The 14,894-nt window shown below is 46.3% G+C and overlaps 1 protein-coding gene across 6 annotated transcripts in view; it reads left to right on the forward strand.

The window, feature by feature from the left end:
* The first annotated feature begins 1,058 nt into the window (after nucleotides 1-1,058).
* TEX35 (testis expressed 35) overlaps nucleotides 1,059-14,894 on the forward strand; it is a 29,584-nt gene continuing 15,748 nt past the window's right edge. For 4 of the 6 annotated variants that reach the window (XM_061160795.1, XM_061160797.1, XM_061160798.1 and 1 more), the window contains exons 1-6: nucleotides 1,059-1,304; nucleotides 1,757-1,848; nucleotides 8,613-8,663; nucleotides 9,452-9,520; nucleotides 10,477-10,533; nucleotides 11,211-11,270. In XM_061160795.1, coding sequence (XP_061016778.1) covers nucleotides 1,271-1,304; nucleotides 1,757-1,848; nucleotides 8,613-8,663; nucleotides 9,452-9,520; nucleotides 10,477-10,533; nucleotides 11,211-11,270 — 363 coding nt within the window. In that variant the 5' untranslated portion in view covers nucleotides 1,059-1,270. Of the gene's footprint in view, nucleotides 1,305-1,756; nucleotides 1,853-2,831; nucleotides 3,228-8,612; nucleotides 8,664-9,451; nucleotides 9,521-10,476; nucleotides 10,534-11,210; nucleotides 11,271-14,894 lie in introns of those variants that run through there. The other 2 variants (XM_061160801.1, XM_061160800.1) reach the window with 2 other exon arrangements.

Raw genomic sequence — 14,894 nt, forward strand, 5'->3', positions numbered from 1 at the left:
TGTCTGACTCTTTGCGGCCCCATGGACTGTAGCCCGCCAGGCTCCTCTGTCTACGGGGTTTCCCAGGCAAGAATACTGAAGTGAGTTGCCATTCCCTCTCCAGGGTATCTTTCTGACCCAGGGATCGAACCTGTGCCTCCTGCATTGGCAGGCAGGTTCTTTCCCACTGAGGTGGCCTAGGAAGGAGGTTAAACTTGCTGACTGTGTGGCCAGGCTGCCTGGCTTCATTTCACAGCTCTTCCACCCAGCTCTGCGACTGCTTCCTCATCTGAAAAATGGAAAGAACAATGACACTTACCTCTTAGGATCATTGTGTGGATTAAATAAAATAAACACATTCAAAATGCTTGGTTAAGACACTAGCTATTGTAAATCCATGGCTGATTCATGTCAATGTATGGCAAAAATCACTACAATATCGTAAAGTAATTAGCCTCCAACTAATAAAAATAAATGGAAAAAAAAAGAGAGAAGGGGAAAAGAAAAGGCACTAGCTATTTTATTCCTGTGATTCCCCATATCCCTGTAGGTGAGCCCTTGACTCTAGCTTAACCTGTAAGGAAAGAAGGCTGGCAGGATCGGTAGGAAATCACTGAACCAGAGAATCCAGGCCCACCGGCCCAAAGCCTCTCTTCAGGGAAAGCAAAAATCTCTCCTTAGCAATGGGCCAGCCAGGGACTTTATACCTGTGCTATCCCTCGAGCAAACCGCACCCACAGCACCTCTCATCTGCACACCTGTTTGGCGTTAACCAAGTAGATCAACAGGCTGAGGGATTCAGGAGCCTGGAGAGGCTGGGGCAGGGGCTCGGAGCAAAGAATGAGCTCAGAAGTGGGCTGAGACAGCCAAGGGCTACTCAAGGGAATTTGAAAAATTGAGCGTTCCCTCCTGGAAGAGCAGGGGACCAGGAGGGTATGGACAGATACCCTCCTACCAGGTGGGTGTCAGGGGACAAAACACCATGAGTGAGCAGAAGAGGTGCGGGCCCCCCACCCCCACCCCACCCCTCTGCATTGGCTGATTCATGCAGCTGAACAGAGAGAGAGAGAAAGGTCTTCCAGGAAGACCTTTTCCTTAAACTGCCAGCCACAGCAGTGGGGTGGGAGGAAGCTCTCCAATAGGGACAAAGGAGGAAGGAGGGATCTGATATGGAAGAGCCAGGGGCCAGGGCCCCAGTGGGCAGGGCCTGAGGCCAAGCGAGAGGTCAGTTATTACCATGAGATCAGGCCACATCTGATATGACTCAAGGAAAGGAGCTGTGCTCCAAAAGATGAGGAAATGGGTCAAGAAGACTGCAGAGACAGGTAATATGATGTTTAATCTTATGTCAACTTGGCTAGGTCACAGGTGCTCAGAAACCGTTGACCATTCTTTTTTTTTTTTTTTAATTTATTTCTTTTTGGTTGTATTGGGCCTTCACTGTTGCTCACTGGCTTTGTGGGGAGCAGTGGCTAATCTCTAGTTGTGGTGCCTGGGCTTCTTGTTGTGCTGGCTTCCCTTGTTGCAGAGCACGGCTCTAGGAGCAGGGCTTCAGTAGTTACAGCATTCAGGCTCAGTATTTGTGGCACATGGGCTCTAGTGACTCGGCGGCATGTGGAATCTTTCCAGACCAGGGATTGAACCCATGTCCCCTGCATTGGCAAGAGGATTCTTATCCACTATACCACCAGGGAAGTCCTATAGTTGACCTTGAACAATGAGGGGGATAGAGGTGCCAACCCGCTGGACAGTCAAAAATCTGTGTATTGCTTTCTAGTCAGCCCTGGTATCTACAGTTCTGCACCTGGAGATTCAACCAACTTCAGATTGCATAACACTGCAGTATTTACTACTGAAAAAAGTCCTCGTGTAAGTAAGTGGACCTATGTAGTTCGAAACCATGTTCAAGGGTCAAGTGAATTTGGTTAAACATTATTCTGGGTATGTGTATGAGGGTGTTTTGGGTGAGGTTAACACTGGGATAGGTAGACTGAGTAAAGCAGACTGCCCTCCCTAATGTTGGAGAAGGTGATGACACCCCACTCCAGTACTCCTGCCTGGAAAATCCCATGGATGGAGGAGCCTGGTGGGCTGCAGTCCATGGGGTCGCTAAGAGTCAGGCACGACTGAGCGACTTCACTTTCACTTTTCACTTTGCTTTGGAGAAGGAAATGGCAACCCACTCCAGTGTTCTTGCCTGGAGAATCCCAGGGACAGAGGAGCCTGGTAAGCTGCCATCTATGGGGTCACACAGAGTCGGACACGACTGAAGCGACTTAGCAGCAGCAGCAGCAGCTTCCTAATGTGGGTGGGCCCCATCCAATCTGTTGAAGGCCTAGACAGAACAAAAGCCTGAGTAAGAAATAATCCTTTCTCAGCCTGTTTTATAGCTGGGACCTCAGTCTTCTGTACTCAGAAGGGAACTTCCCGCATTGGCTCTCCTGGGTCTCCAGATGGCAGATCATGGGGCTTCTCAGCCTCTGTAATCACACGAGCCAATTCCTTAAGATAAATGTCTAGATAGACAGATGACAGATAGACATATAAGTAGATGTCCTATTGATTCTGTTTGTCTGGAGAACCATGACTAATCCAAGTAACCAAGTGGGAGGCACAATAAAAGGCCCGTGGAACATCCAGGGGTGGGGAGCGGGGGTCTGGCAGAGAGCAGCAAGACGGAGGCCAGGTGAGGTTACTGAGTGAGGTCAGCAAGACGAACCTCACTGACACCAGGTCGGCCCTGCGAAGTCTCCTTTGGGTCTCGCAGTTTGCCAGTTCTCTGAGAGCTGAGGGAGATCCAGGCACAAAACCAGAAGGTTGTTCCATTTATGAACATCCTGTTATTTCCCTAGGCAGGTGCCCACAGGACCTCTGAGAACGGGCATGTGTTATGACACTGAGACATGGCGAAGTATCAGCCTGACACACAGGCGGCTCAGAGGACACCTTCTTGCTCTGTGTTGTTAGAGGATGTGTAGATTTAACTCCAGTTCCCGCTGCTGTGCTGAGTGACAAGGCCAGGTAAAGGTGAACTCGGGCCAGATGGAGCAGAGAAGGCTGATACAGTACCCAACACACCTGCTGGGACAGGCTAGCAACTCTTTCTGCCAGAAGGAAGACCCATTCGATATGCTGGAGACAGTAAACACTCACCATCCAGGGCCCAGCAGGGAGGAGACGGTCCCGCCGAGCTGGGGGAGTGTGTCATCTTCAGAGACGGAGACCTGTATTGGCGATGGGAAAGTCTGGTATGTAGTAGATAACGTGGCTCTCTGCACCTCCCTCACCAGGTTTAGAGAAGAAATTCTCTAAAGTCAAGGGCAGTGGGAAGCTCACTAGGCCAGGAATGGGATCCAGAAGAACATGAGAGAGAGCCAGCTCTGAGAACTAGGCCATGCCTCTCCCTGGGCTGTCAGCACCCTGACCTTACTCACTATATTGCAAGTGTGATTCTAATGATGCCCTGTCAGCCCATCAACGGTAAGTCCCTAGACACCAGGGCCACGTCCAGTATCCTTGTGCTCCTGGTGCCAGCAGAGTGCTTGGCACATTGGCGGGGCTCGGTGTTGAATGAACAGAGCGCTTGCTGTGGAGTCCCCTACATAGTGACCCGGAGCTCCTTGCTGAGACCCCGCCTGGCCCTGAGCCTGGATAAAGGTGACCTGCCAGTGAGGTGTGTGGCTGAGACAGGCAGGGCCCCATGATTCACAGCTCTCTGCATGGGTTGTCATTGTCACAGGTGTTCGAGTGGTGGGGGCACAAAAAGAGGGCTTTGTTTTATTCAAGAAGGAGACAGAAAGAAATTAATGCTTATGTTTAGGGAGTTCAGCAAATGACCATGGCCTGCTCCAGTGTTGGATTTCCTCCAAGTTGTCTTGCCCAGGGAGCGATTTTCACACCAGTTTTGCCACCCAGAAAACAGTTTCACTTATGCCTCCTTTTTCAACTTCAAATGGGAGCTCGGGACCCAGAGAATTCCTCTCAAAGTGTTTGTCTGTCACGTGACCCAGGAACACCCTAGAGCCATGTAGAGAGGAGCCAGCAGAGGGGAACAAGGGTGCTGCCAGTGGCCCCAAGGAAGAAGGCTGGGATGGTGCCAGGGTGGGCTTGTGGATTCAGCCTTCTGAGCAGGGGAACAGTCCCGCTGGAGAAACTGCTCCCTGCAGAACCAACATACAGGGTGATGAGCCGTCAGACTCTTGTGAGGAAAAGTTCATCATCTCAGGTGTCTTGGTGCAAAAAAAAAAAAAAATCTGTGCATGTTTACCTACAAAGAACAGGCCAAGTGAAGTCACTTTATCGTAAAAAATGATGAGGGGGGACTTCCCTGGTGGCCCAGTGGTTAAGACTCTGCCTTCCAGTGCAAGGGGTGCAGCTTCAATCCCTGGTTGGGGAGCTAAGGTCCCACATGCCTGGCAGCCAGGAAAACAAAACATAAAACAGAGGCAATACCGTAACAAATTCAATAAAGACTTTAAAAATGGTCCACATCAAAAACATCTTTAAAAAATAAAAAAACCAAAGAAGGCAAAGGGACAGTAGCCAAGCAAGGAGGCCCCAGGAGCTGTATTTGGCGTGAGTAGGGGGAGCCACTGATGTCTGGTGGCTCTTTATCTCAGACAGAGGCCACTCTGTAACGGTCGACTTTGGGGATCGTAACAGGTCCCCTGGGTCCTGGGAGGCCCTGGCAAAGGCGTCCCTGTCATGGTGGACACACAGGAGAAAAAAGCCTGCGATCTTCACACAAAGCCTTTGCTCTGACTTTTCACTTATCATCTCAGCTGTATTGCACTAGCTGGAGATTTACCATTAATTGTTGAGAATATCATGCTTTGTTCCTGAAACAGAGGTACTAGAATTTCACATGATAGAAATGCCATAGAAACAATATAATAGGGCTTGATTCTAGCCGAGGTCTGATACACTGTTTACAGGAATGATCAGAAATTGCATACTAACCAATGTGTCAATGAGAAAGGATGTCTGAACCCTGCCCAGTGTAGAGGCAAGGTGTATATAAATCAGCTACATGGGACAATACAGTAACTAATGATATAAAATTTCTGTGAGAGGTCCCTGAAGCTAGGGGAACCGCCTTCCCCCATACACAAGAGGGGGGCAGTGCTAGACACTGCAGTATGGGGCAGAGTGTTCCAGGGGTTCCAGGTCATCTAGGTCATGTGCAGCAAGCTGTGTCCTGCAAGGTTGACCAGAGACCATGATCGTCAGGATTTTGGGCACCTTTGTGAGTCAAAGGGCTGTAGAACACTGGGACCCCTGTGATCAAAGGGGCCCCTCAGCACGGATGGCATTCTCTGCACCTTCTCTGGCTGGGCCTAGGCTTCATCACAGGCCAGACCCTGGAACTGTGGAATCACAAGAGGTCAAATACAGAGGCCTAAAGCCATTTTTAACCCCTCTCTTCCCACTGCCCCTATCCTGTACAATACATGATCATCATGAAACTGAAAAACCAGGACATTTGTAAAGAAAGAGAATCTAAATGCCATTGGCCTGGGGAAAGGAGACACATGGCTACTTCTTTCTCTCTGTTGGGAATCTCCCCTTTCACCAAACTCCTCTGGAACATAAAAAAGTTGTATATGCTTCTTGCCCTGGACCAGTGGATTATTACCACGAAGGGGGGTTAGGAAAAGTCTATCTGACATTCTCTAGGTAAGAATGGCCTATGGCCTGCATGGAACAAAGTTATATCACATCAATATCCACATCGCAAGGCTGCTTCCACTTAGGGCCTCAAGTGGTTGCAAAATCTTAAAGAAAAATAACAGACTCATTTATTTAGGTTTATTAAACATATCCCCAGCCCTTCCAGGACATATTGATGACAAAAGTGATGTATTTGAGGGCATGAACAACAAGTACTGTATGAAGGCAAAATGTGGGTCTGTGGTCAAATTTCTGTCCAAATCATGATGATGGTATTGGTAATGATGTGTGTGTGTGTGTCTATGTGTGTAAATTTTCTACTTTATAAAGCAGTTTCACAACGAGACCTTGATTTCTTTTACACCCAATTTCCTGATATATGGGTCAGTGGGCTTTTCTAGAAGGAGGTTTATTTAACAATTGCTCCCCAAAACAAAGGACATTGAGGAACTCAATCCCCAACATAGAGAAGATGGTACCCATTTTCACTAGGCTGGTAAATACTGAGGAGTCAGTAATTTTCACCGTAGTTCCCTGCTGAAGCCTATGGGATCTTTGGAAACCTGTGAAGAAAGGGCCCTCCTGCCATGCGGTCAGCAGATCTCAGGTGACTAAGCACAGTGGTCAAAGGACCTTAGTGTTCCAACCCCTCATTTGGAACGAGGGGGAAAGGAGCCTGGGAAACTCCCCACCACTTCCTGCCCCACCCCTCCCCTCGCCAGCTGAACAGTGACAGACATTCTGCTTTGCTTGTGATGAGCTGAGATCAAGGTTTGTCCCGAGGACGGAAGCTGCAAAATAAGTCCCAGAGCCCAGGGCCTCTGGCAAGGACAGGCACAGGCCCAGGAAATGGTCAGGTGAGCGCAATCAGTCATGTCTGGGATGCGGGCACATACTTAACACGCAATTTGCATCACTTCCTGTACTGTCTGTCCTAAGAATTTCCAAGTTGGCCCTTTCTAGAGCAACTAGTATTTGAAATGAGAGGGAGGAAGGAATACCCAAGGATAAGAGGGTAGAGAAAGTAGGTTTCCTAACCCGGATATGGAATAATTTTAGGTCTCGGGGAGGCCATGTTGTTTAGACTTTTTTTGGTGGATTTTTTTTAAATTGGAGTATAATTGCTTTACAATGTTGTGTTAGTTTCTGCCATACAACAATGTGAATCAGCTATAAGTGTACATATAACCCCTCCTTCTAGGACCTTCCACCGCCCCCCAACCATCCCGTCTCTCTCGGTCTTCACAGAGCACCGAGTTGAGCTCCCTGTGCTGTCTATCCCCACTAGCTATCTCTTTTACACATGGCAGTGTATATATGTCAATGCTAATCTCCCGATTCATCCCACTCTCATTTTCCCACCCTGTGTCCACTTGTCTTTTAAACACAAAGCACAGTTGCCCTCAGAATGGCCTCAGCAACCTTCCTTGCCCATCATCCAGGATTCTCACCATTCACATTGTCTCCTTATTGCTTTTTTGCCCTGACTCTCTTCCAGGAGGGTAGAAAAACCAGGAGGAAGAATGGAGTTGGGTGGGAGAGGGAAGAGGGGCAGGACCAGCTGTAAAGTCAGGCCAGGGCATCAGAGATCATCCCGCTGAGATTGGTACCAAGAGCCCCGGGTTAGCACAGCACAGACACCTTGAACTGCAGAAACTTCAGGGCACCTCAACCCAAAATAGCTTCAGGCTCGAGGAAGGGCCAGGAGGGCAGGTGTGTGGTCTCCGAGGAGAAGCTCACTGTTGAGGGCAGACATCTCCTCCTGGTCTTAGGGGTAGGGGGAGGTCCTGGTTGGGTGCAGCCAACAATTTTTCCTTCTCTAGGGTGTGCCCTGTGCTTGGGCCGTACAGGCTGCGGCCCTTCAGGTGGCCTCTGCAGGGGGTCCCCCACCCCCTTGCTGGAGGGAGACTTCGTGGCTTTGGAACCCGGCCTGAGGTCCTCTTCTCTGTGACTGAGGCACCCCAGGCTCACAGCTGCAGTGACACTCTGGGCTGGCGTGTAGGTCCTGGGCATTGTGACCTCAGCTGTTCCACCCACAGAGAGGTGGTCATCCTGCCTGACCTCGGCCTGTAAGCTGTCTAGGACAGCGGCCTGGTCACGGCGGCCCGTCGAGGGGAGGTTGGGAAGTGGAAGAACACTCTGGCCTCCTCCATCATGTCGGCCAAGAGGGTGGAACTGAAGAAGACAAGTCTGGTAAAGGAGAAATGGTGGCCAATGTGGGGCACCTTTGAGCTCCCACTGGGTGGAGGTGGGGGTGGGGGTATAGAGAGTCCCCAGTAAACCCTCAGCTTTTCCTTCTCCCTCTGAGCATGAGGTAGCCTCTCAGCCTGGAAGGAGGGTGGGGAATGGACCCTGAGCCTTGAGGTGGCAAGGACTCCCCCGCTAGGACGAGGAGCACTGAAATGGCCCACCCCAACTCCGGCCACTCTGGGAGCCATGACCCCAGCAAGGCCTACCTCTGACCCGCATGTTTAAGGCATAGAAGAAGCCCATTCAATAAAGGTAATTATCACCCACAATTTAAAAATTAAGAAATAAAGGCTCCGAGAGACTAAGTAACTTGCCTATGTTGACACACCAGTGAGGAGGGTGGCTGAGACTAGGATTCCAGTCTGTCTACCTCCAAATCAGTGCTCCCGAAAAATGACTCAGCCAGCTTCCTTCAGTTATCTCAAAGTGCTCTTGCCAGCACCCCCATCCCTGCCCCCCAGCAAGAAGAGGGCAGCCTGCTGAAGAGGCAGGTTTTACTCATGAGAGGACTAGAACATGACAAAATGTGAGTTGTCTTGGCTCAGGAGCTGGGGGCATGTGGGCCTGATCTTAAGTGCAATTGGACAGGCAGGGTGGGGTGGGTAAGGGGTCCTCCCCAATTTTTCCCAGTCCTCCCCAAGCCTCCCCAAGCTTCCCTAGTCCTCCCCAAGCCTGATACCTGGCAGCCTGAATCCCACCTTCCCTCTCCGCAGAGCAAGAACTACAAGGCAGTTTGCCTGGAATTGAAGCCGGAGCCGATCAAAGTAAGAAGCTTTTTTGATGCCATCCCGGCATCCAGGCCTGAGACCCATGGGGAGGTGACTTGGAGTCAGGGGTCATTCGCCATTCCTGGTGGCCAAGACTTGTCCCAGGTGCTGGCAGATACACAAAAGAGAGAGAGAACACTGTGCTGTCATAGAACAAAGCAGATGCATAAATAGATGAGGAAAAATCCGGTAGCATTACCTACAATACAGGAAGAAATGGTGGAGAAATGAGGAAGGCCTTTCTTGACAGCTCCCTGCCCAGACCTGCAGTAGCCACCCAGTTTCATCTTCCTATTTCAATCCTGTATCGTAGGTAGTACAGGAGAAATGGTGGCCAATGTGGGGCACCTTTGAGCTCCCACTACCTACGATACAGGATTGAAATAGGAAGATGAAACTGGGTGGCTACTGCAGGTCTGGGGGGCGGGGGGTGTCAAGAAAGGCCTTCCTCAGCACGGAGAGGACAAGGCTTGGTCACTGGAGGGCCAAGGACGAGCACCAGGGCTGGAGGAAGCCACACGTCCAGGGGCCCTGTGGCGAGAATGATCATGACTGCCACGGGGATGGAAAGCTGAGGCCCAGCGGGTCAGGAAGGGAGTGGAATGAGATGGGGTCAGACAAAGGAGAAGGACTGAGGGAACTCTGGTGCTGGTGGGGCCAGAACACCAGCTCTCACCTCTGCCCTGGCCCGAGAAGAGAAGCCGAACCTAGGGAGGAATCTCTCTCGCCTCATCTGCCCACACTGGCAATTTCCAATATTCCATGTTTTTGTTTTCAACCAATAGACATATGACTACAAAGGAGCTAAACAAGAAGGGCCATTTACCAAACCAGGAGGAACAAAAGGGCTAAAGGTAGGTGTGGGGACCCTGGAAGCAGCAGGTTGGACCAACACAGTGAACAGGTGGGGCTGACAGAACAACCACTGCGGCAGCTAAACTGCTGCTAACCTACAGTTCTGCTCCAGCCCCTGTGACTTCACTCCTGCTTTTACTTTAAAATTATTTCTGGCTTACAGAAAATTTTCCAAAAAAATGGTACAGTGAGTTCTAGTCTACTCTTCCCCCGGATTTCCAAATGTTGGTCTTTTATTACATTATTTTCTCTTTTTATCATATTCATACATAAATATATATTTACACACACACACACACTATATATATATATATATACATATATCCTGAACCATTTGCAAGCATGTGGTTCTCCCAAATTTCAGTATGCATTTCCTCAAAACAAGATCACTCTCTTACACAGCCATAGTACAATCATCCAAACATCAAAGTCAGGAGATTCATGTTGATACAGTTCTCACCTACAGCCCTTAATCTAATTCCCCCAGTTATCCCGCCAATGTCTTTCATAACAAAAGAGGAGATACATTTTTTGGTTTGGGATCCAATTCAGAATCACACCTGGCTCCCAGTTTCCATGTCTTTTTTCATCTAGAACAGTTCTTCGACCTTGTATTCTGGGACACTGTCAGTTTTGAGGATTACAAATCATTTATTTTGTAGAATGACCTCAGTCCAGGTTGTCTGATGCTTCCTCGCCATTAGACTTAGACTATGCGATTTTGGTGGCCACACCATAGCAGGGAGTGTGTGACCTTTTCAAAGTGCATCAACATCTGGAGGTACAGTGTGTCCCACTGTACTGTTTTCTTAACAGCGTCCTTTCTTTCCTCCCTGCTGGCAATGATCTTCTGCTCCTCTTCTGGCCATGCCCCAGGATCTTTCCTTTCCTCCTTTTGACTGTTTCCCTTCTCTCCAAGACATTTCTTTACTCCTTCTCTATTTTATTTCCTCAGGATGAACTCAGGGAAGTGAGGGAAGAGCTGAAGGAAAAAATGGAGGAGATAAAGCAGGTAACAGGATGAGACTTTACCTCTCATGGAGTTAAAGGGTCGTTTCCAGGAAAATGCAACATCTAACTTTGAATAGTGAAGGAATTCAGAAATTGCATGAAAGAGCAATCCAACTAACTGAGCCCAAATTCCCTAGAGTGCTTGTATCAGGCAGCTTAGGTTATTTGTTTCTTACATGTCTGAGGCTTAAATCCAATTTTTGAATGATAAGGGCTCTCTAAGGTGTCTCATTGATTAGGATGGGGAGATACAACCTAGTGACAGAGTGAGGGGCTGATTTGAAATTTGGAGGCAGTCAGGGACCAATTTCTCCTCCCCTGAGCAAGCTGCAGAGCAAGAAGTCTTGTTTCTCTGATGAAATCACCTGTAGCTTATTTGTGAACAAAGAAAATACTCAAGCAAGAATGTGTAATTGAAGCTGTGGTTTGAGTTCCACATGGCAGCCTTACCATGGCCAGATCCAAGTTATGCCCAGGCTGCTGGGGCTGGTGACTTGGTGGTACATGCATTTACACTTCACAGACTTTTGGCAAGAAGTGGCTTTAATAAGTCATTATTAGAACATCCCTTAAACTTTATCAGCTCATTCCAGGGGAGCAGTCACAGCACTTACCTTAAAACTCTTGAAAGACAACTCCACATTCAGTAATGTGCTGTGTGCCTTTCTTCCTCACTAGATAAAGGATGTAATGGACAAGGATTTTGATAAACTCCAGGAATTTGTGGAGATTATGAAGGTAAGTATTTACTGAATGCCCTCCATGGGCCAGTACCATACCAGGAATCATGGAAGGAGAAGCCAGAGCCTGCTCTTAAAGTGCTTACAATCTAGTAAGAGACTCAAACTCTATTGCATAAATAACAAGTAAGTACCAGAATCTGCCTGCTACTGCAGGAGCCAAGGAGATGCGGGTTTGATCCCTGGGTCAGGAAGATCTCCTGGAGGAGGAAATGGCATCCACTCCAGTATCCTTGCCAGGATAATCTCATGGACAGAGCAGACTGGCAGGCTACAGTCTATGGGGTCTCAAAGAGTCAGATGCGACTGAGCACACAGGAGCCATGCAAGTACAAAGTTGAATGATGACCGGTTTTCACTCAACTAGGAGTTTAAAGACATGAGAAAGTGAATGTGGACTGGGGTAACCAGAAAGTCACTTTAGAGAAAGTGAGTCTTTTTCTTTTTTCAATATTTATTTATTTGACTGCGTCGGGTCTTTTTTGTGGCACACAGTATCTTTTTATTTGCGGCACACGAACTCTTAGTTGGGGCATGTGGGATCTAGTGCTCTGACCATGGATTGAACCTGGGCCCCTGCATTGGGAGCACAGTGTCTTAGCCATTGGTTCACCAGGGAAGTGCCCTAGGGAAAGTGAGTGGTAAGGTGAGTCTAAAAGTTTGAAAGTTAAATGCAAATCTATCCAAGAGTCCAATAAGGTTATTTTTTAATTCAGTAATGACTAAAGAGATTATTTAGCTTCTAGAATAGCAGTTTTCAAACTTTGAGTTTCAGAATCAGTGGGAGCACTAATATAAGAAACAGTGCATGCAGGTCCTCGCACCCTGGGGTTTCATTCATGTTCCCCAGGAAGAAATTTGAGAACAACCAATGTAAAAGCATGAATTGGCAAACGCATTTACCCATAAATTTTTCAAGAGTTGTAAAGAGGCATTACCCTCACCAGATATTAAAATTCATAATGAAGTCACAATAATCAAATGAAGGTGGTACAGCCCAAGGATAAGCAAATTAAATAAAGCAGCACAGAGAACCCTGTAACAGCCTCTCTGACAGGGATCACTTCTGTGGATTTCTCCAGCCCCAGGCCCCGGACCAGATGAACTGAATGAAAACCTCCAAGCTGGGGCACCGTTGCTCAAAATGCTGTTACATGATTAAGATGGTTGCTTCTGATGAGAACCAGGTCCTAAGCACTTTAGCAGTAGCTGTTAACACTGGCCACACGTTGGAATTACCTGTACTGTGGTTTTGAGCGGCCTCTCTTTACGGCTGGCTGCACCCCATAGCAGTGAAATCAGAGGTCTGGGCATTGGTAACTTTTAAAGATCCTCAGTTGATTCAATTCTATGCTCACAATTGGGCACCACAGCTCTATAAATTTTAAAATACAATAAAGATGATTTTTAAAATTATCAGTGAGAAGGAAAAGATTATTAATATTAAGAATATTTATGTGATGAAATATTATTCAACTATAAAAAATAATGAAGTAATGTCATTTGCAGCAACATGGATGGACCTAGAAATTGTCATACTCAGTGAAGTAAGTCAGAGAGAGAAAAACAAATATCCTATTACTTATATGTGAAATCTTAAAAAATGTTACAAATGAACTTTCTTACAAAACAAAAATCCAACCACAGATGAAGAAAATAAACTTATGATTACTGGGGGGAGGGGCAGGGGAGGAGGGATAAATTGGGAGACTGGGGTTGACATATACATACTACAATATATAAAATAGATAACAATAAGAAACTACTGTATAGCACAGGGAACTCTTCTCAATGTAATGACCTACATGGGAAAAGAATTTTACAAAGTGTGGATCTATGCTTATCTGATTCACTTTGCTGTATTGCAGAAACTTTAATAAAACATTGTAAATCAACTATACTCCAATAAAAATTAAACAAAAAGAAGAATATTGCCTGATTACATAAGGGAAAAACTTAACTCAGTTAACACTATAAACGGAATTAAAAAAAAAGAAATTGTATGTATTTAACTGAATGGGCTAAATATAATTACAATAAAAGAAATCATAAAAGAAATACTAATATGTTTAACAATATAAAAAATTTAAAAATCATAACAGGAAAGCACCACACACAACAGTTTGAAGGAAATAATTTTCCACAAATATGATCGACATAGACAAAAGGTTTTTATCTATAACATATAAAACTCACACAAATCATTAACAGTCAAATAGAATAATGGGCAAAGTTGTATGTGAACAATCCACAGATAAGAATATTACTAAAAAGCAATAAATACAAAGTTTTACCTAATGAATAATCAAATAAACGCAAATGAAAACAATACTTAGGTAATTGCCACATTCAAATAAACCAAGTTTTAATCTATGACAATTACAAATCAAGATAGGAATGCTCTTTGTAGCTGATCAGAGTACAAGTTTGTACAAAACTGAAAAGGAATGTAGACAATAGGTATCAAAAATATCAAAACCCTATGACTTATCAACTCCTTGACTTCTCAGAATTTAACCTATGAGAATAATCAGAAATGCCCACATGGGTACATATAAAAAGATGTTCATCACAGGATTATTTATAACAGCAAAAAATTGTCAACAACCACAATTTCCAATAGTAGAGGAATAGTCAAATAAAATATGATATCTCTATTAACATATAATGAAAATTAACTATAGGAGACAGTGTTTAGAAAGAATGCTTATAATGAGAAGTTAAAAAAACAAGATGCAAGTAAAAATATACAGGCTGATCACAACTAAGTGAAAAAAAAATAGGTAAGTAATTATATAGAAAAAAGACTGGAAAGAAATATACCAAAAGGGTTAATTGCTGTTATCACTAGATGATGAGATTAATTTTCCCTTTTATATTCCTCTGTATTGTCCAATTTTTCTGCAAAGGACTGTGCTATTTCTGTATTAAAATGCAAACACAGTGTTTTGTTAGTGGGTAGGACTGGGTATCACAAGGCACAAAGGAGGCTATTTTGGGCACGGGAGCAGCTTGCACACAGCATGGAAGCAGGAGGAATGCAAAGCTTATCACGGTCAGTGGGGAGATCAGTCATATAAGTAGGATCATTGGGGGAAACTGTGAGAAATAAAACGGAGTGGGCACAAAGGCGATGGATAATGAAGGCTTTTGAAAGACGGGCAGACAGGTTGGGACTTGGTTGTGTAAGCGGTAAGAGGCCTCTGGAGATTCTTAATCAAAGAACACGCTAGGAACAGCACTTCAGAAAGCTGAGTAGGCAGCTGCTTGCAAGGTGGCTGGGGCGGGGTGGGGGTGCGGGCACCAGGGGGCAGGTAGGGGTCGTCTGGAGCAAGAATATCAAACAGGAAGGCGCATCCCCACTCAAGGTGAAGAAGGCTGGACCCAGTGTAGGAACAGAAGGAATAGGGTAAATCCGAACGATGCAGTGAAGGGAAAATAGCATGCTTGGTGACTGATTCAGTAGAAAGAAAATAGGAGAGGCAAGCGTGCATGAAGCACCAGTTTTAATCTGGACGGCTAGAAGAAAGAGATGACAGTGACAAGGACAGTAGGGAAACAGCAAATTTAAAAGAGAAAATGATGGAGATCAGTTTGAAGTATGAGTTTGAAGTGATGGTGA

Source organism: Dama dama, chromosome 14 (genome assembly GCF_033118175.1).
Source record: "Dama dama isolate Ldn47 chromosome 14, ASM3311817v1, whole genome shotgun sequence".
Classification (NCBI taxonomy): Eukaryota; Metazoa; Chordata; class Mammalia; order Artiodactyla; family Cervidae; genus Dama; species Dama dama.